This window comes from Carcharodon carcharias, chromosome 10 (genome assembly GCF_017639515.1).
Source record: "Carcharodon carcharias isolate sCarCar2 chromosome 10, sCarCar2.pri, whole genome shotgun sequence".
Classification (NCBI taxonomy): domain Eukaryota; kingdom Metazoa; phylum Chordata; class Chondrichthyes; order Lamniformes; family Lamnidae; genus Carcharodon; species Carcharodon carcharias.
Genome location: NC_054476.1, coordinates 140771282 through 140797345, shown reverse-complemented (window position 1 = coordinate 140797345; position 26064 = coordinate 140771282). Strand labels below are relative to the sequence as shown.

Genomic DNA, 26064 nt, shown 5'->3' with positions numbered 1-26064 from the left:
CCTCTACTGTACCCCAATGTTATACAGTGACAGACCTGTCCCCACCAGTACCGTACCCCAGCGTTATCCAGTGACAGACCTGTCCCCACCAGTACTGTACCCCAGTGTTATACAGAGACAGAACTGTCCCCACCAGTACTGTACCCCAGTGTTATACAGTGACAGACCTGTCCCCACCAGTACCGTACCCCAGTGTTACACAGTGACAGACTAATCCCCACCTGTACTGTACTCCAGTGTTACACAGTGACAGACTTGTTCCCAGTAGTACTGTAACCCAGTGTTATACACAGACAGACCAGTCCCCACCAGTAGTGTACCCCAGTGTTAAACAGTGTCAGAACAGTCCCCACCAGTACTGTACCGCAGGGTTATACAGTGTCGGACCTGTCCCCGCCAGTACCGTAGCCCGATGTTATATAGTGACAGACCTGTCCCCACCAGTACTGTACCCCAGTGTTATACAATAACAGAGCTGTCCCCATCAGTACTGTACCCCAGTGTTATACAGTGACAGACCTGTCCCCACCAGCACTGTACCCCAGTGTTATACAGTGACAGACCTGGCCCCACCAGTACCGTAGCCCGATGTTATATAGTGACAGACCTGTCCCCAACAGTACTGTACCCCAGTGTTATACAGTGACAGACCTGTCCCCACCAGTACTGTACCCCAGTGTTATACAGTGACAGAACTGTACCCCAGTGTTATACAGTGACAGACATGTCCCCACCAGTACTGTACCCCTGTGTTATACAGTGACAGACCTGTCCCCACCTTTAATGTACCCTATTGTTATAGTGACAGACCGGTCCCCACCTGTGCTGTACCCCAGTGTTCCAGTGTTATACAGTGACAGACCTGTCCTCACCTCTACTGTACCCCAATGTTATACAGTGACAGACCTGTCCCCACCAGTACCGTACCCCAGCGTTATCCAGTGACAGACCTGTCCCCACCAGTACTGTACCCCAGTGTTATACAGAGACAGAACTGTCCCCACCAGTACTGTACCCCAGTGTTATACAATGACAGACCTGTCCCCACCAGTACCGTACCCCAGTGTTACACAGTGACAGACTAATCCCCACCTGTACTGTACCCCAGTGTTACACAGTGACAGACTTGTCCCCACTAGTACTGTAACCCAGTGTTATACAGAGACAGACCTGTCCCCATCAGTACTGTACCCCAGTGTTAAACAGTGTCAGAACAGTCCCCACCAGCACTGTACCCCAGTGTTATACAGTGACAGAACTGTCCCCACCAGTACCGTAGCCCGATGTTATATAGTGACAGACCTGTCCCCAACAGTACTGTACCCCAGTGTTATACAGTGACAGACCTGTCCCCACCAGTACTGTACCCCAGTGTTTTACAGTGACAGAACTGTACCCCAGTGTTATACAGTGACAGACCTGTCCCCACCAGTACTGTACCCCTGTGTTATACAGTGACAGACCTGTCCCCACCTCTACTGTACCCCAATGTTATACAGTGACAGACCTGTCCCCACCAGTACCGTACCCCAGCGTTATCCAGTGACAGACCTGTCCCCACCAGTACTGTACCCCAGTGTTATACAGAGACAGAACTGTCCCCACCAGTACTGTACCCCAGTGTTATACAGTGACAGACCTGTCCCCACCAGTACCGTACCCCAGTGTTACACAGTGACAGACTAATCCCCACCTGTACTGTACCCCAGTGTTACACAGTGACAGACTTGTTCCCACTAGTACTGTAACCCAGTGTTATACAGAGACAGACCTGTCCCCACCAGTACTGTACCCCAGTGTTAAACAGTGTCAGAACAGTCCCCACCAGTACTGTACCGCAGGGTTATACAGTGTCGGACCTGTCCCCACCAGTACCGTAGCCCGATGTTATATAGTGACAGACCTGTCCCCAACAGTACTGTACCCCAGTTTTATACAGTGACAGACCTGTCCCCACCAGTACTGTACCCCAGTGTTATACCGTGACAGAACTGTACCCCTGTGTTATACAGTGACAGACCTGTCCCCACCAGAACTGTACCCCTGTGTTGTGCAGTGACAGACCTGTCCCCACCTTTACTGTACCCCATTGTTATAAAGTGACAGACCGGTCCCCACCAGCACTGTACCCCCGTGTTATACAGTGACAGACCTGTCCACACCAGTACTGTACCCCAGTGTTAATCAGTGTCAGACCAGTCCCCACCAGTACTGTACCGCAGTGTTATACAGGGTCGGACCTGTCCACACCAGTACCGTAGCCCGATGTTATATAGTGACAGACCTGTCCCCAACAGTACTGTACCCCAGTATTATACAGTGACAGACCTGTCCCCACCAGTACTGTACCCCTGTGTTATACAGTGACAGACCTGTCCCCACCTTTACTGTACCTCATTGTTATACAGTGACAGACCGGTCCCCACCTTTACTGTACCCCTGTGTTATACGGTGACAGAACAGTCCTCACCTGTACTGTACCCCAGTGTTACACAGTGACAGACCTGTCCCCACCAGTGCTGTACCGCAGTGTTCCAGTGTTATACAGTGACAGACCTGTCCTCACCTCTACTGTACCCCAATGTTATACAGTGACAGACCTTTCCCCACCAGTACCGTACCCCAGCGTTATACAGATACAGAACTGTCCCCACCAGTACTGTACCCCAGTGTTATACAGTGACAGACCTGTCCTCACCAGTACCGTACCCCAGTGTTATACAGTGACAGACCTGTCCCCACCTGTACTGTACCCCAGTGTTACACAGTGACAGACTTGTCCCCACTAGTACTGTACCCCAGTGTTATACAGAGACAGACCTGTCCCCACCAGTACTGTACCCCAGTGTTAAACAGTGTCAGAACAGCCCCACCAGCACTGTACTGCAGTGTTATACAGTGTCGGACCTGTCCCCACCAGTACCGTAGCCCGATGTTATATAGTGACAGACCTGTCCCCAACAGTACTGTACCTCAGTGTTATACATTGACAGACCTGTTCCCACCAGTACTGTACCCCAGTGTTATACAGAGACAGAACTATCCCCACCAGTACTGTACCCCAGTGTTATACAGTGACAGACCTGTCCCCACCAGTACCGTACCCCAGTGTTATGCAGTGACAGACCTGTCCCTACCTGTACTGTACCCCAGTGTTACACAGTGACAGACTTGTCCCCACTAGTACTGTACCCCAGTGTTATACAGAGACAGACCTGTCCCCAGCAGTACTGTACCCCAGTGTTATACAGTGAAAGACCTGTCCACACCAGTACTGTACCCCAGTGTTAACCAGTGTCAGAACAGTCCCCACCAGTACTGTACCCCAGTGTTATACAGTGACAGAAATGTACCCCTGTGTTATACAGTGACAGACCTGTCCCCAACTGTACTGTACCCCAGTGTTACACAGTGACAGACTTGTCCCCACTAGTACTGTACCCCAGTGTTATACAGAGACAGACCTGTCCCCACCAGTACTGTACCCCAGTGTTAAACCGTGTCAGAACAGCCCTACCAGTACTGTACTGCAGTGTTATACAGTGTCGGACCTGTCCCCACCAGTACCGTAGCCCTATGTTATATAGTGACAGACCTGTCCCCAACAGTACTGTACCCCAGTGTTATACAGTGGCAGACCTGTCCCCACCAGTACTGTGCCCCAGTGTTATACAGTGACAGAACTGTACCCCAGTGTTATACAGTGACAGACCTGTCCCCACCAGTACTGTACCCCTGTGTTATACAGTGACAGACCTGTCCCCAACTTACTGTACCCCATTGTTATACAGTGACAGACCGGTCCCCACCAGTGCTGTACCCCAGTGTTCCAGTGTTATACAGTGACAGACCTGTCCTCACCTCTACTGTACCCCAGTGTTATGCAGTGACAGACCTGTCCCCACCAGTACCGTACCCCAGCGTTATCCAGTGACAGACCTGTCCCCACCAGTACTGTACCCCAGTGTTATACAGAGACAGAACTGTCCCCACCAGTACTGTACCCCAGTGTTATACAGTGACAGACCTGTCCCCACCAGTACCGTACCCCAGTGTTATACCGTGACAGACCTGTCCCCACCTGTACTGTACCCCAGTGTTACACAGTGACAGACTTGTCCCCACTAGTACTGTAACCCAGTGTTATACAGAGACAGACCTGTCCCCACCAGTACTGTACCCCAGTGTTAAACAGTGTCAGAACAGTCCCCACCAGTACTGTACCGCAGGGTTATACAGTGTCGGACCTGTCCCCACCAGTACCGTAGCCCGATGTTATATAGTGACAGACCTGTCCCCAACAGTACTGTACCCCAGTGTTATACAGTGACAGACCTGTCCGCACCAGTACTGTACCCCAGTGTTATACAATGACAGAACTGTACCCCTGTGTTATACGGTGACAGAGCTGTCCCCACCAGTACTGTACCCCAGTGTTATACAGTGACAGACCTGTCCCCACCAGCACTGTACCCCAGTGTTATACAGTGACAGACCTGTCCTCACCTGTACTGTACCCCAATGTTATACAGTGACAGACCTGTACCCACCAGTACTGTGCCCCAGTGTTATACAGTGACAGACCTGTCCCCACCAGTTCTGTACCCCAATGTTATAAAGTGACAGACCTGTCCCCACCAGTACTCGATCCCAGTGTTGTACAGTGACACTTCTGTCCCCACCAGTACTGTATCCCAATTATATACAGTGACAGACCTGTCCCCACCGGTACTATACCCAGTGTTATACAGTGACAGGGCTGCCTCCACCAGTACTGTACCCCAGTGTTATACAGTGACAGACCTGTCCCCACCAGTACTGTACCCCAATGTTATAAAGTGACAGACCTGTCCCCACCAGTACTGGAGCACAGTGTTATACAGCGACAGTTCTGTCCCCACCAGTACTGCATCCCAATTATATACAGTGACAGACATGTCCCCACCAGTACTGTATCCCAGTGTTATACAGTGACAGACCTGCCCCCACCAGTACTGTATCCCAGTGTTATGAAATGACAGACTGTCCCCACTAGTCCTGTACCCCAGTGTTATTGTGACAGATCTGTCAGCACCAGTACTGTACCCCAGTGTTTTACACTGACAGACCAGTCCCCACCAGTGCTGTGCCCCAATGTTATACAGTGACACACTGGTCCCCACCAGTACCGTACCCCAGTGTTATACAGTGACAGACCAGTCCCCACCAGTGCTGTGCCCCAATGTTATACAGTTACACACCGGTCCTCACCAGTACTGCACCCCAGTTTTATAAACTGAGATTCCTTTCCCTATTCGTACTGCACCCCAGGGTTATACAGTGATGGACCTGTCCCCACCTGTGCTGTGTCCCTTTGTTATCCAGTGATAGACCTGCCCACACCAGTACTGAACCCCAGTGTTATACAGTGACAGCGCTGTCCTCACCAGTGCTGTATCCCATTGTTATACCGTGACAGACCTGCCCATACCAGTTCTGTACCCCAACGTTATACAGTGACAGAGCTGTCCCCACCAGTACTGTACCCCAGTGTTATACAGAGACAGACCGGTCCCCACCAGCACTGTACCCCTGTGTTATACGGTGACAGACCAGTCCTCACCTGTACGGTACCCCAGTGTTACACAGTGACAGACCTGTCCCCACCAGTGCTGTACCCCAGTGTTACAGTGTTATACAGTGACAGACCTGTCCTCACCTCTACAGTACCTCAATGTTATACAGTGACAGACCTGTCCCCACCAGTACCGTACCCCAGCGTTATACAGTGACAGACCTGTTCCCACCAGTACTGTACCCCAGTGTTATACAGAGACAGAACTGTCCCCATCAGTACTGTACCCCAGTGTTATACAGTGACAGACCTGTCCCCACCAGTACCGTACCCCAGTGTTATGCAGTGACAGACCTGTCCCTACCTGTACTGTACCCCAGTGTTACACAGTGACAGACTTGTCCCCACTAGTACTGTACCCCAGTGTTATACAGAGACAGACCTGTCCCCAGCAGTACTGTACCCCAGTGTTATACAGTGAAAGACCTGTCCACACCAGTACTGTACCCCAGTGTTAAACAGTGTCAGAACAGTCCCCACCAGTACTGTACCCCAGTGTTATACAGTGACAGATCTGTCCCCACCAGTACTGTACCCCAGTGTTATACAGTGACAGAAATGTACCCCTGTGTTATACAGTGACAGACCTGTCCCCAACTGTACTGTACCCCAGTGTTACACAGTGTCAGAACAGCCCCACCAGTACTGTACTGCAGTGTTATACAGTGTCGGACATGTCCCCACCAGTACCGTAGCCCTATGTTATATAGTGACAGACCTGTCCCCAACAGTACTGTACCCCAGTGTTATACAGTGACAGACCTGTCCCCACCAGTACTGTACCCCAGTGTTATACAGTGACAGAACTGTACCCCAGTGTTATACAGTGACAGACCTGTCCCCACCAGTACTGTACCCCTGTGTTATACAGTGACAGACCTGTCCCCACCTTTACTGTACCCCATTGTTATACAGTGACAGACCGGTCCCCACCAGCACTTTACCCCTGTGTTATACGGTGACAGAACAGTCCTCACCTGTACTGTACCCCAGTGTTACACTGTGACAGACCTGTCCCCACCAGTGATGTACCCCAGTGTTCCACTGTTATACACTGACAGACCTGTCCTCACCTCTACTGTACCCCAATGTTATACAGTGACAGACCTTACCCCACCAGTACCATACCCCAGCGTTATACAGTGACAGACCTGTCCCCACCAGTACTTTACCCCAGTGTTATACAGTGACAGACCTGTCCCCACCTGTACTGTACCCCAGTGTTACACAGTGACAGACCTGTCCCCACTAGTACTGTACCCCAGTGTTATACAGAGACAGACCTGTCCCCACCAGTACTGTACCCCGTTGTTAAACAGTGTCAGACCTGTCCCCACCAGTACTGTACCGAAGGGTTATACAGTGTCGGACCTGTCCCCACCAGTACCGTAGCCCGATGTTATATAGTGACAGACCTGTCCCCAACAGTACTGTACCCCAGTGTTATACAGTGGCAGACCTGTCCCCACCAGTACTGTGCCGCAGGGTTATACAGTGTCGGACCTGTCCCCACCAGTACCGTAGCCCGATGTTATATAGTGACAGACCTGTCCCCAACAGTACTGTACCCCAGTGTTATACAGTGACAGACCTGTCCGCACCAGTACTGTACCCCAGTGTTATACAGTGACAGAACTGTACCCCTGTGTTATACGGTGACAGAGCTGTCCCCACCAGTACTGTACCCCAGTGTTATACAGTGACAGACCTGTCCCCACCAGCACTGTACCCCAATGTTATACAGTGACAGACCTGTCCTCACCTGTACTGTACCCCAATGTTATACAGTGACAGACCTGTACCCACCAGTACTGTGCCCCAGTGTTATACAGTGACAGACCTGTCCCCACCAGTTCTGTACCCCAATGTTATAAAGTGACAGACCTGTCCCCACCAGTACTGGATCCCAGTGTTATACAGTGACACTTCTGTCCCCACCAGTACTGTATCCCAATTATATACAGTGACAGACCTGTCCCCACCGGTACTATACCCAGTGTTATACAGTGACAGGGCTGCCTCCAACAGTACTGTACCCCAGTGTTATACAGTGACAGACTTGTCCCCACCAGTGCTGTAGCCCAGTGTTATACAGTGAAAGACCTGTCCCCTCCAGTAATGTGCCCCAGTGTAATACAGTGACAGACCTGTCCCCACCAGTACAGTACCCCAATGTTATACAGTGACAGAGCTGCCCAAACCAGAACTGTACCCCAGTGTTATACAGTGACAGACCTGAACCCATCAGTTCTCTACCCCAGTGTTATACAGTGACAGACCTGTCCCCACCATTACTGTACCCAGTGTTATACAGTGACAGACCTGTCCCCACCAGTACTGTACCCCAGTGTTACACAGAGACATACCTCTCCCCAACAGTACTGTACCCCAGTGTTATAGAGTGACAGACCTGTCCCCACCAGTACCGTAACCCAGTGTTATACAGCGACAGACCTCTACCCACCAGTGCTCTCCCCCAGTGTTACACAGTAACAGACCTATCCCCACCAGTTCTGTGCCCCAGTGTTATAGAGTGACAGACCTGTCCCCACCAGCACTGTACCCCAGTGTTATACAGTGACAGACCTGTCCCCACCAGGACTGTACCCCAGTGTTATACAATGACAGACTAGTCCCCACCAGTACTGTATCCCAGTGTTATACAGTAGTGACTGACCTGTCCCTGCCTGTCCTGTACCCCAGTATTATACAGTGACAGACCTGCCCCTACCAGCACTGTACCCCAGTGTTATAGTGACAGAACTGTCCGCTCCTGTACTGCATCCCAGTGTTATACAGTGACAGATCTGTCCCCACCAGTAATGTACCCCACTGCTATACGTTGACAGACCAATCCCCACCAGTGCTGTGCTCCAGTGTTATACACTTACACATTGGTCCCCACCAGTACTGTACCCCAGTGTTATACAGTGACAGACCTGTCCCCACCAGCACTGTATCCCAGTGTTATACAGTGACAGACCTGTACCCACCAGTACTGTGCCCCAGTGTTATACAGTGACAGACCAGTCCCCACCAGTACTGTACCCCAGTATTATACAGTAACACACCTGTCCCCACCATTACTGTACCCAGTGTTATACAGTGACAGACCTGTCCCCACCAGTACTGTGCCCCAGTGTTGTACAGTGACAGACCTGTCCCCACCAGTAGGGTGCCCCAATGTTAAACAGTGACAGACCTGTCCACACCAGTACCGTACCCCAATGTTATACAGTGACAGACCTGCCCACACCACTGCTGTACCCCAGTGTTATAAAGTGACAGACCTGTCCCCACCAGTACTGTACCCCAGTGTTATACAGTGACAGACCTGTCCCCACCAGTACTGTACCCCAGTGTTATACAGTGACAGACCTGTCCCCACCAGCACTGTACCCCAGTGTTATACTGTGACAGACTAGTCCCCACCAGTACTGTATCCCAGTGTTATACAGTAGTGACAGACCTGTCCTCACCAGTACTGTACCCCAGTGTTATACAGTGACAGACTAGTCCCCACCAGTACTGTATCCCAGTGTTATACAGTAGTGACAGACCTGTCCCTGCCTGTCCTGTACCCCAGTATTATATAGTGACAGACCTGCCCCTACCAGCACTGTACCCCAGTGTTATAGTGACAGAACTGTCCGCTCCTGTACTGCATCCCAGTGTTATACAGTGACAGATCTGTCCCCACCAGTAATGTACCCCACTGCTATACGTTGACAGACCAGTCCCCACCAGTGCTGTGCTCCAGTGTTATACACTTACACATTGGTCCCCACCAGTACTGTACCCCAGTGTTATACAGTGACAGACCTGTCCCCAGCAGTACTGTACCCCAGTGTTATACAGTGACAGACCTGTCCCCACCAGTATTGTACCCCAGTGTTATACAGTGACAGACCTGTCCCCACCAGTACTGTATCCCAGTGTTATACAGTGACGGACATGTCCCCACCAGTACTGTACCCGTGTGTTATTCAGTGACAGACCTGTCCCCACCAGTACTGCACCCCAGTGTTATACAGTGATGGACATGTCCTCACCAGTACTGTACCCCAGTGTTATACACTGAGATGCCTTTCCCTACTCGTACTGCACCCCAGGGTTATACAGTGATGGACCTGTCCCCACCAGTGCTGTGCCCCTGTTTTATACAGTGACACAGCTGCTCAAACCAGTACTGTACCCCAGTGTAATACAGTGACAGACCTGTCCCCACCAGTACAGTACCCCAATGTTATACAGTGACAGAGCTGCCCAAACCAGAACTGTACCCCAGTGTTATACAGTGACAGACCTGAACCCATCAGTTCTCTACCCCAGTGTTATACAGTGACAGACCTGTCCCTACCAGTACCGTACCCCAGTGTTATATAATGAGCGACCTGTCCCCATCAGTTGTGTTCCCCAGTGTTATACAGTGACACACCTGTCCCCACCATTACTGTACCCAGTGTTATACAGTGACAGACCTGTCCCCACCAGTACTGTACCCCAGTGTTACACAGAGACATACCTCTCCCCAACAGTACTGTACCCCAGTGTTATAGGGTGACAGACCTGTCCCCACCAGTACCGTAACCCAGTGTTATACAGCGACACACCTCTACCCACCAGTGCTCTCCCCCAGTGTTACACAGTAACAGACCTATCCCCACCAGTTGTGTACCCCAGTGTTATAGAGTGACAGACCTGTCCCCACCAGCACTGTACCCCAGTGTTATACAGTGACAGACCTGTCCCCACCAGGACTGTACCCCAGTGTTAGACAGTGACAGACCAGTCCCCAGCAGTACTGTACCCCAGTGTTATACAATGACAGACTAGTCCCCACCAGTAGTGTATCCCAGTGTTATACAGTAGTGACAGACCTGTCCCTGCCTGTCCTGTACCCCAGTATTATACAGTGACAGACCTGCCCCTACCAGCACTGTACCCCAGTGTTATAGTGACAGAACTGTTCACTCCTGTACTGCATCCCAGTGTTATACAGTGACAGATCTGTCCCAACCAGTAATGTACCCCACTGCTATACGTTGACAGACCAGTCCCCACCAGTGCTGAGCTCCAGTGTTATACACTTACACATTGGTCCCCACCAGTACTGTACCCCAGTGTTATACAGTGACAGACCTGTCCCCACCAGTACTGTGTCCCAGTGTTATACAGTGACAGACTTGTACCCACCAGTACTGTGCCCCAGTGTTATACAGTGACAGACCAGTCCCCACCAGTACTGTACCCCAGTATTATACAGTAACACACCTGTCCCCACCATTACTGTACCCAGTGTTATACAGTGACAGACCTGTCCCCACCAGTACTGTGCCCCAGTGTTATACAGTGACAGACCACTCTCCACCAGTACTGTACCCCAGTGTTATACAGTGACAGACCTACCCCCACCAGTACTGTACACCAGTGTTATATAGTGACAGACCTGACCCCAGCACTGTACCCCGTGTTATACAGTGACAGACCCATCCCCACCAGTACTGTATCCCAGTGTTATACAGTTACTGACCTGTCCCCACCAGTACTGTATCCCAGTTTTATACAGAGACTGACCTGTCCCCACTAGTACTGTATCCCAGTGTTATACAGTGACAGACCTGTCCCCACCTGCACTGTAACCCACTGTTATACAGTGACGGACCTCTCCTCACCAGTACGGTGCTCCAGTGTTATACAGCGACAGACCTGTACCCACCAGTACGGTACCCCAGTGTTATATCGTGACGGACCTTTCCCCACCAATACCGTGCCCCAGTGTTATACAGTGACAGACCTGTCCCCACCAGTACTGTACCCCAATGTTATACAATGACAGACCTGTCCCCAGCAGTACTGTACCCCAGTGTTATATAGTAACTGACCTGTCCGCACAAGTACTGTACCCAAGTATTATACAGTGACAGACCTGACCCTACCAGTACTGTACCCCAGTGTTATACAGTAGTGACAGACCTTTCCCCACCAGTACTGTACCCCAGTGTTATAGTGACAGAACTGTCCGCACCAGTACTGCATTCCAATGTTATACAGTGACAGACCTGTCCCCGCCAGTAATGTACCCCAGTGTTTTACAGTGACAGTTCTGTCCCCACCAGTACTGTACCCTAGTGTTATACAGTGACAGTTCGGTCCCCACCAGTACTGTACCCCAATCTTATACATTGAGATGCCTTTCCCTACCCGTACTGTACCCCAGTGTTATACAGTGACAGACCTGCCCACACCAGTACTGTGCCCCAGTGTTATACTGTAACTGACCTGTCCGCACCAGTACTGTTCCCCAGTGTTATACAGTGACAGTCCTGTCCCCACCAGTACTGTACCCCAGTGTTATAGATTGACAGACCTGTCCGCACCTTTACTGTTCCCCAGTGTTATACAGTGACAGACCTGTCCCCACCAGTACTGTATCCCAGTGTTATACAGTAACAGACCAGTCCCCACCAGTTGTGTACCCCAGTGTTATAGAGTGACAGACCTGTCCCCACCAGTACTCTCCCCAGTGTTACACAGTGACAGACCTGTCCCCACCAGTACTGTATCCCAGTGTTATACAGTAACAGACCTGTCCCCACCAGTGCTGTACCCCAGTGTTATAGAGTGACATACCTGTCCCCTCCAGGACTGTACCCCAGTGTTATACAGTGACAGACCTGTCCCCACCAGTACCGTAACCCTGTGTTATACAGCGACAGACCTGTACCCACCAGTGCTCTCCCCCAGTGTTACACAGTAACAGACCTATCCCCACCAGTTCGGTACCCCAGTGTTACAGAGTGACAGACCTGTCCCCACCAGTACTGTACCCCAGTGTTATACAGTGACAGGCCTGTCCCCACCAGTACCGTAACCCAGTGTTATACAGTATCAGACCTGTCCCCACCAGTACTGTATCCCAGTGTTATACAGCGACAGACCTGTCCCCACCAGTACTGTACTCCAGTGTTATACAGTGACAGACCTGAACCCATCAGTTCTCTACGCCAGTGTTATAGAGTGACAGACATGTCCACATCAGTTATGTACCACAGTGTTATACAGTGACAGACCTGTCCCCACCAGCACTTTACCCCAATGTTATACTTTGACAGACCTGTCCCCACCAGCACTTTACCCCAGTGTTATACAGTGACAGACCTGTTCCCATCAGTACTGTATCCCAGTGGTATACAGCGACAGACCTGTGCCCACCTGTACTTTACCCCAGTGTTATACAGTAACAGTCCTGTCCCCACCAGTTCTGTACCCCAGTGTTATAGAGTGACAGACCTGTCCCCACCCAGGACTGTACCCCAGTGTTATACAGTAAGAGACCTGTCCCCACCAGTACTGTACCCCAATGTTATACAATGACAGACCTGTCCCCACCAGTACTGTACCCCAGCGTTATACAGTAACTGACTTGTCCGCACAATTACTGTACCCCAGTGTTATACAGTGACAGACCTGACCCTACCAGTACTGTACCCCAGTGTTATAATGACAGAACTGTCTGCACCAGTACTGCATTCCAGTGTTATACAGTGACCGACCTGTCCCTGCCAGTAATGTACCCCAGTGTTTTACGGTGACAGACCAGTCCCCACCAGTACTGTACCCCAGTGTTATACAGTGACAGTTCTGTCCCCACCAGTACTGTACCCAAGCATTATACAGTGACAGTTCTGTCCCCACCAGTACAGTACCCCAGTGTTATAGAGTGATGGGCCTGTCCCCACCACTACTGTACCCCAGTGTTATACTGTAACTGACCTGTCCGCACCAGTACTGTTCCCCAGTGTTATACAGTGACAGACCTGCCCACGCCAGTACTGTGCCCCAGTGTTATACTGTAACTGACCTTTCCGCACCAGTACTGTTCCCCAGTGTTATACAGTGACAGACCTGTCCCCACCAGTACTGTACCCCAATGTTATACAATGACAGACCTGTCCCCACCAGTACTGTACCCCAGTGTTATATAGTAACTGACCTGTCTGCACAAGTACTGTACCCCAGTATTATACAGTGACAGACCTGATCCTACCAGTACTGTACCCCAGTGTTATACAGTAGTGACAGACCATTCCCCACCAGTACTGTACCCCAGTGTTATAGTGACAGAACTGTCCGCACCAGTACTGCATTCCAGTGTTATACAGTGACAGACCTGTCCCCGCCAGTAATGTACCCCAGTGTTATACAGTGACAGTTCTGTCCCCACCAGTACTGTACCCCAGTGTTATACAGTGACAGTTCTGTCCCCACCAGAACTGTACCCCAATCTTATACATTGAGATGCCTTTCCCTACCCGTACTGTACCCCAGTGTTATACAGTGACAGACCTGCCCACACCAGTACTGTGCCCCAGTGTTATACTGTAACTGACCTGCCCGCACCAGTACTGTTCCCCAGTGTTATAGAGTGACAGTCCTGTCCCCACCAGTACTGTACCCCAGTGTTATGGATTGACAGTCCTGTCCGCACCTTTACTGTTCCTCAGTGATATACAGTGACAGACCTGTCCCCACCAGTACTGTATCCCAGTGTTATACAGTAACAGACCTGTCCCCACCAGTTGTGTACCCCAGTGTTATAGAGTGACAGACCTGTCCCCACCAGTACCGTAACCCAGTGTTATACAGCGACAGACCTGTACCCACCAGTGCTCTCCCCCAGTGTTACACAGTAACAGACCTATCCCCACCAGTACTGTACCCCAGTGTTATACAGTGACAGACCTGTCCCCACCAGGACTGTACCCCAGTGTTATACAGTGACAGACCTGTCCCCACCAGGACTGTACCCCAGTGTTATACAGTGACAGACCTGTCCCCACCAGGACTGTACCCCAGTGTTATACAGTAGTGACAGACCTGTCCCTGCCTGTCCTGTACCCCAGTATTATACAGTGACAGACCTGCCCCTACCAGCACTGTACCCCAGTGTTATAGTGACAGAACTGTCCGCTCCTGTACTGCATCCCAGTGTTATACAGTGACAGATCTGTCCCCACCAGTAATGTACCCCACTGCAATACGTTGACAGACCAGTCCCCACCAGTGCTGTGCTCCAGTGTTATACACTTACACATTGGTCCCCACCAGTACTGTACCCCAGTGTTATACAGTGACAGACCTGTCCCCACCAGTACTGTATCCCAGTGTTATACAGTGACGGACATGTCCCCACCAGTACTGTACCCATGTGTTATTCAGTGACAGACCTGTCCCCACCAGTACTGCACCCCAGTGTTATACAGTGATGGACATGTCCTCACCAGTACTGTACCCCAGTGTTATACACTGAGATGCCTTTCCCTACTCGTACTGCACCCCAGGGTTATACAGTGATGGACCTGTCCCCACCAGTGCTGTGCCCCTGTTTTATACAGTGACAGAGCTGCACAAACCAGTACTGTACCCCAGTGTAATACAGTGACAGACCTGTCCCCACCAGTACAGTACCCCAATGTTATACAGTGACAGAGCTGCCCAAACCAGAACTGTACCCCAGTGTTATACAGTGACAGACCTGAACCCATCAGTTCTCTACCCCAGTGTTATACAGTGACAGACCTGTCCCTACCAGTACCGTACCCCAGTGTTATATAATGAGCGACCTGTCCCCATCAGTTGTGTTCCCCAGTGTTATACAGTGACACACCTGTCCCCACCATTACTGTACCCAGTGTTATACAGTGACAGACCTGTCCCCACCAGGACTGTACCCCAGTGTTACACAGAGACACACCTGTCCCCAGCCATACTGTGTTCCAGTGTTTTACAGTGACACACCTGTCCTCACCAGTACTGTACACCAGTGTTATACAGTGACACACCTGTCCCCACCAGTACTGTACACCAGTGTTATACAGTGACACACCTGTCCCCACCAGTACTGTACACCAGTGTTATACAGTGACATACCTGTCCCCACCAGTACTGTACACCAGTGTTATACAGTGACAGAGCTGTCCCCACCAGTACTGTACACCAGTGTTATACAGTGACAGACCACTCTCCACCAGTACTGTACCCCAGTGTTATAGAGTGACAGACCTACCCCCACCAGTACTGTACACCAGTGTTATATAGTGACAGACCTGACCCCAGCACCGTACCCCGTGTTATACAGTGACAGACCCATCCCCACCAGTACTGTATCCCAGTGTTATACAGTTACTGACCTGTCCCCACCAGCACTGTACCCCAGTGTTATACAGAGACTGACCTGTCCCCACTAGTACTGTATCCCAGTGTTATACAGTGACAGACCTGTCCCCACCTGCACTGTAACCCACTGTTATACAGTGACGGACCTGTCCTCACCAGTACGGTACTCCAGTGTTATACAATGACAGACCTGTACCCACCAGTACGGTACCCCAGTGTTATATCGTGACGGACCTGTCCCCACCAGTACTGTACCCCAATGTTATACAATGACAGACCTGTCCCCACCAGTACTGTACCCCAGTGTTATATAGTAACTGACCTGTCCGCACAAGTACTGTACCCCAGTATTATACAGTGACAGACCTGACCCTATCAGTACTGTACCCCAGTGTTATACAGTAGTGACAGACCTTTCCCCACCAGTACTGTACCCCAGTGTTATAGTGACAGAACTGTCCGCACCAGTACTGCATTCCAGTGTTATACAGTGACAGACCTGTCCCCGCCAGTAATGTACCCCAATGTTTTACAGTGACAGACCAGTCCCCACCAGTACTGTACCCCAGTGTTATACAGTGACAGTTCTGTCCCCACCAGTACTGTACCCTATTGTTATACAGTGACAGTTCGGTCCCCACCAGTACTGTACCCCAATCTTATACATTGAGATGCCTTTCCCTACCCGTACTGTACCCCAGTGTTATACAGTGACAGACCTGCCCACACCAGTACTGTGCCCCAGTGTTATACTGTAACTGACCTGTCCGCACCAGTACTGTTCCCCAGTGTTATACAGTGACAGTCCTGTCCCCACCAGTACTGTACCCCAGTGTTATAGAGTGACAGACCTGTCCCCACCAGTACTGTATCCCAGTGTTATACAGTAACAGATCTGTCCCCACCAGTTGTGTACCCCAGTGTTATAGAGTGACAAACCTGTCCCCTCCAGGACTGTACCCCAGTGTTATAGAGTGACAGACATGTCCACATCAGTTATGTACCCCAGTGTTATACAGTGACAGACCTGTCCCCACCATTACTTTACCCCAATGTTATACTTTGACAGACCTGTCCCCACCAGCACTTTACCCCAGTGTTATACAGTGACAGACCTGTTCCCATCAGTACTGTATCCCAGTGGTATACAGCGACAGACCTGTGCCCACCTGTACTTTACCCCAGTGTTATACAGTAACAGACCTGTCCCCACCAGTTCTGTACCCCAGTGTTATAGAGTGACAGACCTGTCCCCACCAGGACTGTACCCCAGTGTTATACAGTAAGAGACCTGTCCCCACCAGTACTGTACCCCAATGTTATACAATGACAGACCTGTCCCCACCAGTACTGTACCCCAGCGTTATACAGTAACTGACTTGTCCGCACAATTAATGTACCCCAGTGTTATACAGTGACAGACCTGACCCTACCAGTACTGTACCCCAGTGTTATAATGACAGAACTGTCTGCACCAGTACTGCATTCCAGTGTTATACAGTGACCGACCTGTCCCCGCCAGTAATGTACCCCAGTGTTTTACGGTGACAGACAAGTCCCCACCAGTACTGTACCCCAGTGTTATACAGTGACAGTTCTGTCCCCACCAGTACTGTACCCCAGCGTTATACAGTGACAGTTCTGTCCCCACCAGTACAGTACCCCAGTGTTATACAGTGATGGGCCTGTCCCCACCACTACTGTACCCCAGTGTTATACTGTAACTGACCTGTCCGCACCAGTATTGTTCCCCAGTGTTATACAGTGACAGACCTGCCCACACCAGTACTGTGCCCCAGTGTTATACTGTAACTGACCTTTCCGCACCAGTACTGTTCCCCAGTGTGATACAGCGACAGACCTGTCCCCACCAGTACTGTATCCCAGTGTTATAGAGTGACAAACCTGTCCCCTCCAGGACTGTACCCCAGTGTTATACAGTGACAGACCTGTCCCCACCAGTACCGTAACCCAGTGTTATACAGTGACGGACCTGTCCGCACCAGTACCGTAACCCAGTGTTATACAGTGACAGACCTGTCCCCACCAGTACCGTAACCCAGTGTTATACAGTGACGGACCTGTCCGCACCAGTACCGTAACCCAGTGTTATACAGTGACAGACCTGTCCCCACCAGTACCGTAACCCAGTGTTATACAGCGACAGACCTGTACCCACCAGTGCTCTCCCCCAGTGTTACACAGTAACAGACCTGTCCCCACCTGTTCTGTACCCCAGTTTATAGAGTGACAGACCTGTCCCCACCAGTACTGTATCCCAGTGTTATACAGTGACAGACCTGTCCCCACCAGTACCGTAACCCAGTGTTATACAGCGACAGACCTGTACCCACCAGTGCTCTCCCCCAGTGTTACACAGTAACAGACCTGTCCCCACCTGTTCTGTACCCCAGTTTATAGAGTGACAGACCTGTCCCCACCAGTACTGTATCCCAGTGTTATACAGCGACAGACCTGTCCCCAGTGACAGACCTGACCCTACCAGTACTGTACCCCAGTGTTATAATGACAGAACTGTCTGCACCAGTACTGCATTCCAGTGTTATACTTTGACAGACCTGAACCCATCAGTTCTCTACCCCAGTGTTATACAGTGACAGACGTGTCCACATCAGTTATGTACCCCAGTGTTATACAGTGACAGACCTGTCCCCACCAGCACTTTGCCCCAATGTTATACTTTGACAGACCTGTCCCCACCAGCACTTTACCCCAGTGTTATACAGTGACAGACCTGTTCCCATCAGTACTTTACCCCAGTGTTATACAGTAACAGACCTGTCCCCACCAGTTCTGTACAGTGTTATAGAGTGACAGACCTGTCCCCACCAGGACTGTACCCCAGTGTTATACAGTGACACACCTGAACCCATCAGTTCCCTACCCTAGTGTTATACAGTGACAGACATGTCCACATCAGTTATGTACCCCAGTGTTATACAGTGACAGACCTGTCCCCACCAGTACTGTACCCCAGTGTTTTACAGTGACAGACCTGTCCCCACCAGTACTGTACCCGAGTGTTACACAGAGACATACCTCTCCCCAACAGTACTGTACCCCAGTGTTACACAGTGACAGACCTGTCCCCACCAGTACTGTGCCCCAGTGTTATACTGTGACAGACCTGTCCCCTCCAGGACTGTACCCCAGTGTTATACAGTGACAGACCTGTCCCCACCAGTACTGTACCCCAGTGTTATACAGTGACAGACCTGTCCCCATCAGTACTGTACCCCAGTGTTATACAGTGACAGACCTGTCCCCACCAGGACTGTACCCCAGTGTTATACAGTGACAGACCTGTCCCCACCAGGACTGTACCCCAGTGTTATACAGTGACAGACCTGTCCCCACTAGTACTGTACCCCAGTGTTATACTGTGACAGACCTGTCCCCACCAGGACTGTACCCCAGTGTTATACAGTGACAGACCTGTCCCCACCAGGACTGTACCCCAGTGTTATACAGTGACAGACCTGTCCCCACTAGTACTGTACCCCAGTGTTATACTGTGACAGACCTGTCCCCACCAGTACTGTACACCAGTGTTATACTGTGACAGACCTTTCTTCACCAGTACTGTGCCGCAGTGTTATACAGTGACAGACCACTCTCCACCAGTACTGTACCCCAGTGTTATACAGTGACAGACCTACCCCCAGCAGTACTGTACCCCAGTGTTATACAGTGACAGACCTGTCCCCACCAGTACTGTACCCCAGTGTTATACAGTGACAGACCTACCCCCACCAGTACTGTACCCCAGTGTTATACAGTGACAGACGTACCCCCACCAGTACTGTACACCAGTGTTATTCAGTGACTGACCTGACCCCAGCACTGTCCCCCTGTGTTATACAGTGACAGACCCATCCCCACCAGTACTGTATCCCAGTGTTATACAGTTACTGACCTGTCCACACCAGTACTGTACCCCAGTGTTATACAGAGACTGACCAGTCCCCACCAGTACTGTACCCCAGTGTTATACAGCGACTGACCAATCCCCACCAGTACTGTGCCCCAGTGTTATACAGTAACAGACCTGTCCTCACCAGTACTGTACCCCAGTGTTATACAGTGACAGACCTGTCCCCACCAGTACTGTACCCCAGTGTTATACAGTGACAGACCTGTCCCCACCGGTACTGAATATTTCTATATCTCCTTTTAGCCGTTACCTAACTCTTACATTGGTTTAGTTGGTACATGGACATCCAGTGAGAAATTAGTTTATCCTTTCCTCCAGTCGCTGATTTGTTTCTTGGTTGTACTGAGTTTGCTCAGCTTCGCGGGTGTACTTTGATGGTGTAGAGGCCTCTCTGCAGAAAACCCAAAAATCAGACTGCACTTATTCTGGATAGATGGCCAGGGTCAGTCTCAGTGTCCAGAGCAATGTCTAATGTCCAGAGCAATGTCCAGGGTCAGACAGAGGTCTGGATGGGGGAGGGACAGGGTCCTTAGGCAGGGATAGATGCAGACACTGCTTCATGTCCCGTGGTGTGGGTCACAGGTCATCAGTGCTATCTTGACCAAGTGCTTGTCCTCCCCTCCTGTAGTCCTGCAGTAACCAATACTGCAGAGAGATGAGAAGATCACAGGAAACTAAAATCAGGAAACATTTTCTGTTCTTTAACAGGGTGCGACCTTTAAACCGTTTGGAACTGGAGCAAGGAAGCCAGTCAGTGGTCCACTGTCCAGAACCGGACACTGTGTTGGTGAGTCAGGGGGAGGAACAGCAACTCACCCAGGGAGAGTGACAGGTGTCCAGCAATCTTTCTCCTGAGCTGGCGCCTGATACTGACCAGTGATTGTCACCTTTTCTTCCTAGGTTAAATGTGGAGCCAGAGACAGAATCTTCTCGTTCAGCTCAACCTTTGGTCCAGAAATGACCCAGCAGGAGGTTTTCAACGGCTGCTCAATGGGGCAACTGATAAGCCAGGCAGTGACCGGGTAACAGGGTGTCTTTCACTTGGTGCGGTGTGGCGGGCTGGAGGTAACAGGGTGTCACTCACCAAGGGATAGGGTGTCACTCTCTGGGGGACAGGGTGTTACCCTCTGGAGGACTGGGTGTCACTCTATGGGGGACAGGGTGTCACTCTCCGGCGGACTGGGTGTCACTCTCTGGGGGACAGTGTGTCACTTTCTGGGGGACTGGGTGACACTCTCCGGGGGACTGGGTATCACTCTCTGTGGGACTGGGTGTCACTATCTGTGGGACAGGGTGTCACTCTCTGGATGACTGTGTGTCACTCTCTGGAGGTCTGGCTATCACTACATCGAGGACATGGTATCACTCTCGGGGGACAGGGTGTCACTCTCTGGGGCACAGGGTGTCACTCTCTGGGGGACAGGGTGTCACTCTCTGGAGGACTGTGTGTCACTCTCTGGGGTCAGGATGTCACACTCTGGGGGACTGGGTGTCACTCTCTGGGGGACTTGGTGATACCCTCTGGGTTACTGGGTGTCACTGTCTGGAGGATAGTGTGTCACTCTCCGGGGGACAGGGTGTCACTCTCTGGGGGACTCCTTGACGCACTCTGGGGGACTGGGTGTCACTCTCCGGGCATCACGGTATCAATCTCTGGGGGACAGGGTATCACTCTCTGGGTGACAGGATGTCACTCTCTGGGGGACCGGGTGTCACTCTCTGGGGGACTGGGTGTCACTCTCTGGGGGACTGGGTGTCACTCTCTGGGGGACTTGGTGATACCCTCTGGGTTACTGGGTGTCACTGTCTGGAGGACAGTGTGTCACTCTCCGGGGGACAGGGTGTCACTCTCTGGGGCACTGGGTGTCACTCTCTGGGGGATTGGGTGTCACTCTCTGGGGCACTGGGTGTCACTCCCCGGGGGATTGGGTGTCACTCTCTGGGGGACAGGGTGTCACTCTCTGGGGACAGGATTTCACTCTCTGGGGGACAGGATTTTACTCTCTGGGGGACAGGTTGTCACTCTCTGGAGGACTGGGTGTCACTTTTTGCCTGACAGGATGTCACAATCTGGATGACTGTGTGTCACTCTCTGTGGGACTGGGTATCACTACATGGAGGACAGGGTATCACTCTCTGGTGGACAGGATGTCACTCTCTGGGGGACAGGGTGTCACTCTCTGGAGGACTGTGTGTCACTCTCTGGAGAACAGGCTGTCTCTCTATGGAGGAAAGGGTTTCACTCTCTGGGGGACAGGATATCACTCTCTGGGGGACTGGGTGTCACTCTCTGGGGGACAGGATATCCCTCTGGGGGACTGGGTGTCACTCTCTGGGGGACTAGGTGGCACACTCTGGGGGACAGGATATCCCTCTGGGGGACTGGGTGTCACTCTCTGGGGGACAGGATATCACTCTCTGGGGGACTGGGTGTCACACTCTGGGGGACAGGATATCACTCTCTGGGGGACTGGGTGTCACGCTCTGGGGGACTAGGTGGCACACTCTGGGGGACAGGGTGGCACCCTCTGGGGGACAAGATGTCACTCTCCAGGGGACAGGATGTCACTCTCTGGGGCACTGGGTGTCACTCCCTGGGGGACTCGGTGTCACTCTCTGGGGGACAGGGTGTCACTCTCTGGGGGACTCGGTGTCACTCTCTGGGGGACAGGGTGTCAGTCTCTGGGGGACAGGGTGACACTCTCCGGGTGACTGGGTGTCACTCTTCAGGGGACAGGATGTCAATCTGTCGGACTAGGTTTCACTATCTAGAGGACTGCGTGTCACTCTCTGGGTTACTGGGTGTCACTCACTGGGGAAAAGGGTGTAGTTACTGGGGGACTGGGTGTCACTCTTTGGGTGACAGTGTATCACCCTCTGGTGGACTGGGTGTCAGTCACCGTGTGACAGGGTGTCACTCTCCGGGTGACAGGGTATCACTCTCTGGAGGACAGGGTGTCAATCTCTGGGGGACAGGGTGTCACTCTCTGGGGGACTGGGTGTCACTCTCCAGGGGACAGTGTATCACTCTCTGGGGGAGAGGGTATCACTCTCTGGGGGAGAGGGTATCACTCTCCTGGGGACCGGGTGTCACTCTCTGGAGGACTGTGTGTCATTCTCTGGAGGACAGGGTTTCACTCTCCGTGGGACAGGGTGTCACTCCCCGGGGGACTGGGTGTCACTCTCTGGGGGACAGGGTATCACTCTCTGGGGGACAGGGTATCACTCTCTGGGGGACAGGATTTCACTCTCTGGGGGATTGGGTGACACTCTCTGGGGGTCAGGGTGTCACTCTCCAGGGGACTGTGTGTCACTCTCCAGGGGAGAGGGTGTCACTCTCCAAGGGACTGGGTGTCACTCTCTGGGGGACAGGGTGTCACTCTCTGGAGGACAGGGTGTCAATCTCTGGGGGACTGAGTGCTACTCTCTGGAGGAAAGGGTTTCATTCTCTGGGGGACTGGGTGACACACTCTGGGGGACTGGGTGTTTTTTGCCGGGGGTCAGGGTGTCACACTCTGGGGGACAGGGTGTCACTCTCTGGATGACTGTGTGTCACTCTCTGTGGGACTGGGTATCACTAAATGGAGGACAGGGTATCACTCTCTAGGGGAAAAGGATGTCACACTCTGGAGGACAGGGTTTCACTCTCCGTGGGACAGGTTGTCACTCTCTGGGGGACTGGGTGACACTCTCTGGGGGACTGGGTGTCACTCTCTGGGGGACTGGGTGACCCTCTCTGGGGTCTGGGTGTCACTCTCCGGGCGTAAGGGTGTCAATCTCTGGGGGACAGGGTGTCACTCTCCAGGGGACTGGGTGTCACTCTCTGGGGGTCAGGGTGGCACACTCAGGGGGACAAGATGTCACTCTCCGGAGGACTTGGTGTCATTCGCTGGGTGACATGGTGTCACTCTCTGGGGGATTGGCTGTCACCCTCTGGGGGACTGTATGTCACTCTCTGGAGGACAGGGTGTCACTCTCCGGGGAACCGGGTGTCACTCTCTGGAGGACTGTGTGTCATTCTCTGGAGGACAGGGTTTCACTCTCCGTGGGACAGGGTGTCACTCTCTGGGGGACAGGGTGCCACTCTCTGGGAGACTGGGTGACACTCTCCGGGGGACTGGGTGTCACTTTCCGGGGGACTGTGTCATTCTCCAGGGGAGAGGGTTTCACGCTCTAAGGGACTGGGTGTCACTCTCTGGAAGACTGGGTGTCACTCTCCGGGGGACAGGGTGTCACTCTCTGAGCGACTGGGTGTCACTCTCCGGCGGATTGGGTGTCACTCTATGGGTGACAGTGTATCACCCTCTGGTGGACTGGGTGTCAGTCACCGTGTGACAGGGTGTCACTCTCCGGGTGACAGGGTATCACTCTCTGGAGCACAGGGTGTCAATCTCTGGGGGACAGGGTGTCGATCTCTGGGGCACTGGGTGTCACTCTCTGGGGAATGTGTGTCACTCTTTGGGGGACAGGGTGTTACTCTCCAGGGGACCGGGGGTTACTCTCTGGGGGACAGGATGTCACTCTTTGGGGGACAGGGTATCACTCTCTGGAGGACAGGGTGTCAATCCCTGGAGGACAGGATGTAACTCTCAGGGGGACTTGGTGTCACTCTCTGGAGGACTGTTTGTTACTCTCTGGATGACTGTGTGTCACTCTCTGTGGGACTGGGTATCACTACATGGAGGACAGGGTATCACTCTCTGAGGGACAGGATGTCACTCTCTGGGTGACGTGGTGTCACTCTCTGGAGGACAGGGTGTCACTCTATGGAGGAAAGTGTTTCACTCTCTGGGGGTCAGGATGTTACTCTCTGGGTGACTGGGTGTCACTCTCTGGGGGACAGGGTGGCACACTCTGGGGGACAAGATGTCACTCTCCGGGGGACTTGGTGTCACTCTCTGGGGGACTTGGTGTCACCCTCTGGAGAACTTGGTGTCACTCTCTGGGGAACTTGGTGTTACTCTCTGGGGGACAGTGTGTCACTCTCTGGAGGACTGTGTGTCAATCTCTGGAGGACAGAGTGTCACTCTCCGGGGGACTGGATGTCACTCTCTGGGGGACTGGGTGTCACTCTCCTGGGGACATTGTGTCACTCTCTGAGCGACTGGGTGCCACTCTCCTGGGGACTGGGTGTCACTCTCCGTGGGACAGGGTGTCACGCTCTGGGGGACAGGGTGTCACTCTCTGGGGACAGAATTTCACTCTCTGTGGGGACAGGGTATCACTCTCTGGGGGACAGGATTTTACTCTCTGGGGGACAGGGTGTCACTCTCTGGAGGACTGGGTGTCACTCTCTGTGGGACTGGGTATCACTACATGGAGGACAGGGTATCACTCTCTGGTGGACAGGATGTCACTCTCTGGGGGACTGTGTGTCACTCTCTGGAGGACAGGCTGTCTCTCTATGGAGGAAAGGGTTTCACTCTCTGGGGGACAGGGTGGCACCCTCTGGGGGACAAGATGTCACTCTCCGGGGGACAGGGTGTCACTCTCTGGGGCACTGGGTGTCACTCCCCGGGGGACTTGGTGTCATTCTCTGGGTGACTTGGTGTCACTCTCTGGGGGATTGGCTGTCACCCTCTGGAGGACTGTATGTCACTCTCTGGAGGACAGGGTGTCACTCTCTGGGGGACTGGGTGTCCTCTCTGGAGGACTGTGTGTCATTCTCTGGAGGACAGGGTTTCACTCTCCGTGGGACAGGGTGTCACTCTCTGGGGGACAGGGTGTCACTCTCTGGCGGACTGGGTGACACTCTCCGGGGGACTGTGTGTCACTCTCCGGGGGACTGTGTCATTCTCCAGGGGAGAGAGTTTCACGCTCTAAGGGACTAGGTATCACTCTCTGGAGGACTGGGTGTCACTCTCCGGGGGACAGGGTGTCACTCTCTGAGCGACTGGGTGTCACTCTCCGGCGGATTGGGTGTCACTCTCCAGGGGACAGGGTGTCACTCTCCAAGGGACTGGGTATTACTCTCTGGAGGACTCGGTGTCACTCTCTGGGGGACAGGGTGTCAGTCTCTGGGGGATAGGGTGACACTCTCCGGGTGACTGGGTGTCACTCTTCAGGGGACAGGATGTCACTCTGTGGGACTAGGTGTCACTATCTAGAGGACTGCATGTCACTCTCTGGGCTACTGGGTGTCACTCACTGGGGAAAAGGGTGTAGTTACCGGGGAACTGGGTGTCACTCTATGGGTGACAGTGTATCACCCTCTGGTGGACTGGGTGTCAGTCACCGTGTTACAGGGTGTCACTCTCCGGGTGACAGGGTATCACTCTCTGGAGGACAGGGTGTCAATCTCTGGGGGACAGGGTGT

The 26064-nt window shown here is 52.4% G+C and overlaps 1 protein-coding gene across 1 annotated transcript in view; it reads left to right on the top strand.

Moving 5' to 3' along the window:
• LOC121283365 (kinesin-like protein KIF12) overlaps window positions 1–26064 on the top strand; it is a 193874-nt gene that overhangs the window by 118829 nt on the left and 48981 nt on the right. The window contains exons 3-4 of the mRNA XM_041197859.1: window positions 20457–20535; window positions 20649–20770. Of these exons, the coding sequence (XP_041053793.1) occupies window positions 20457–20535; window positions 20649–20770 (201 nt within the window). The remainder of the gene's footprint in view (window positions 1–20456; window positions 20536–20648; window positions 20771–26064) is intronic.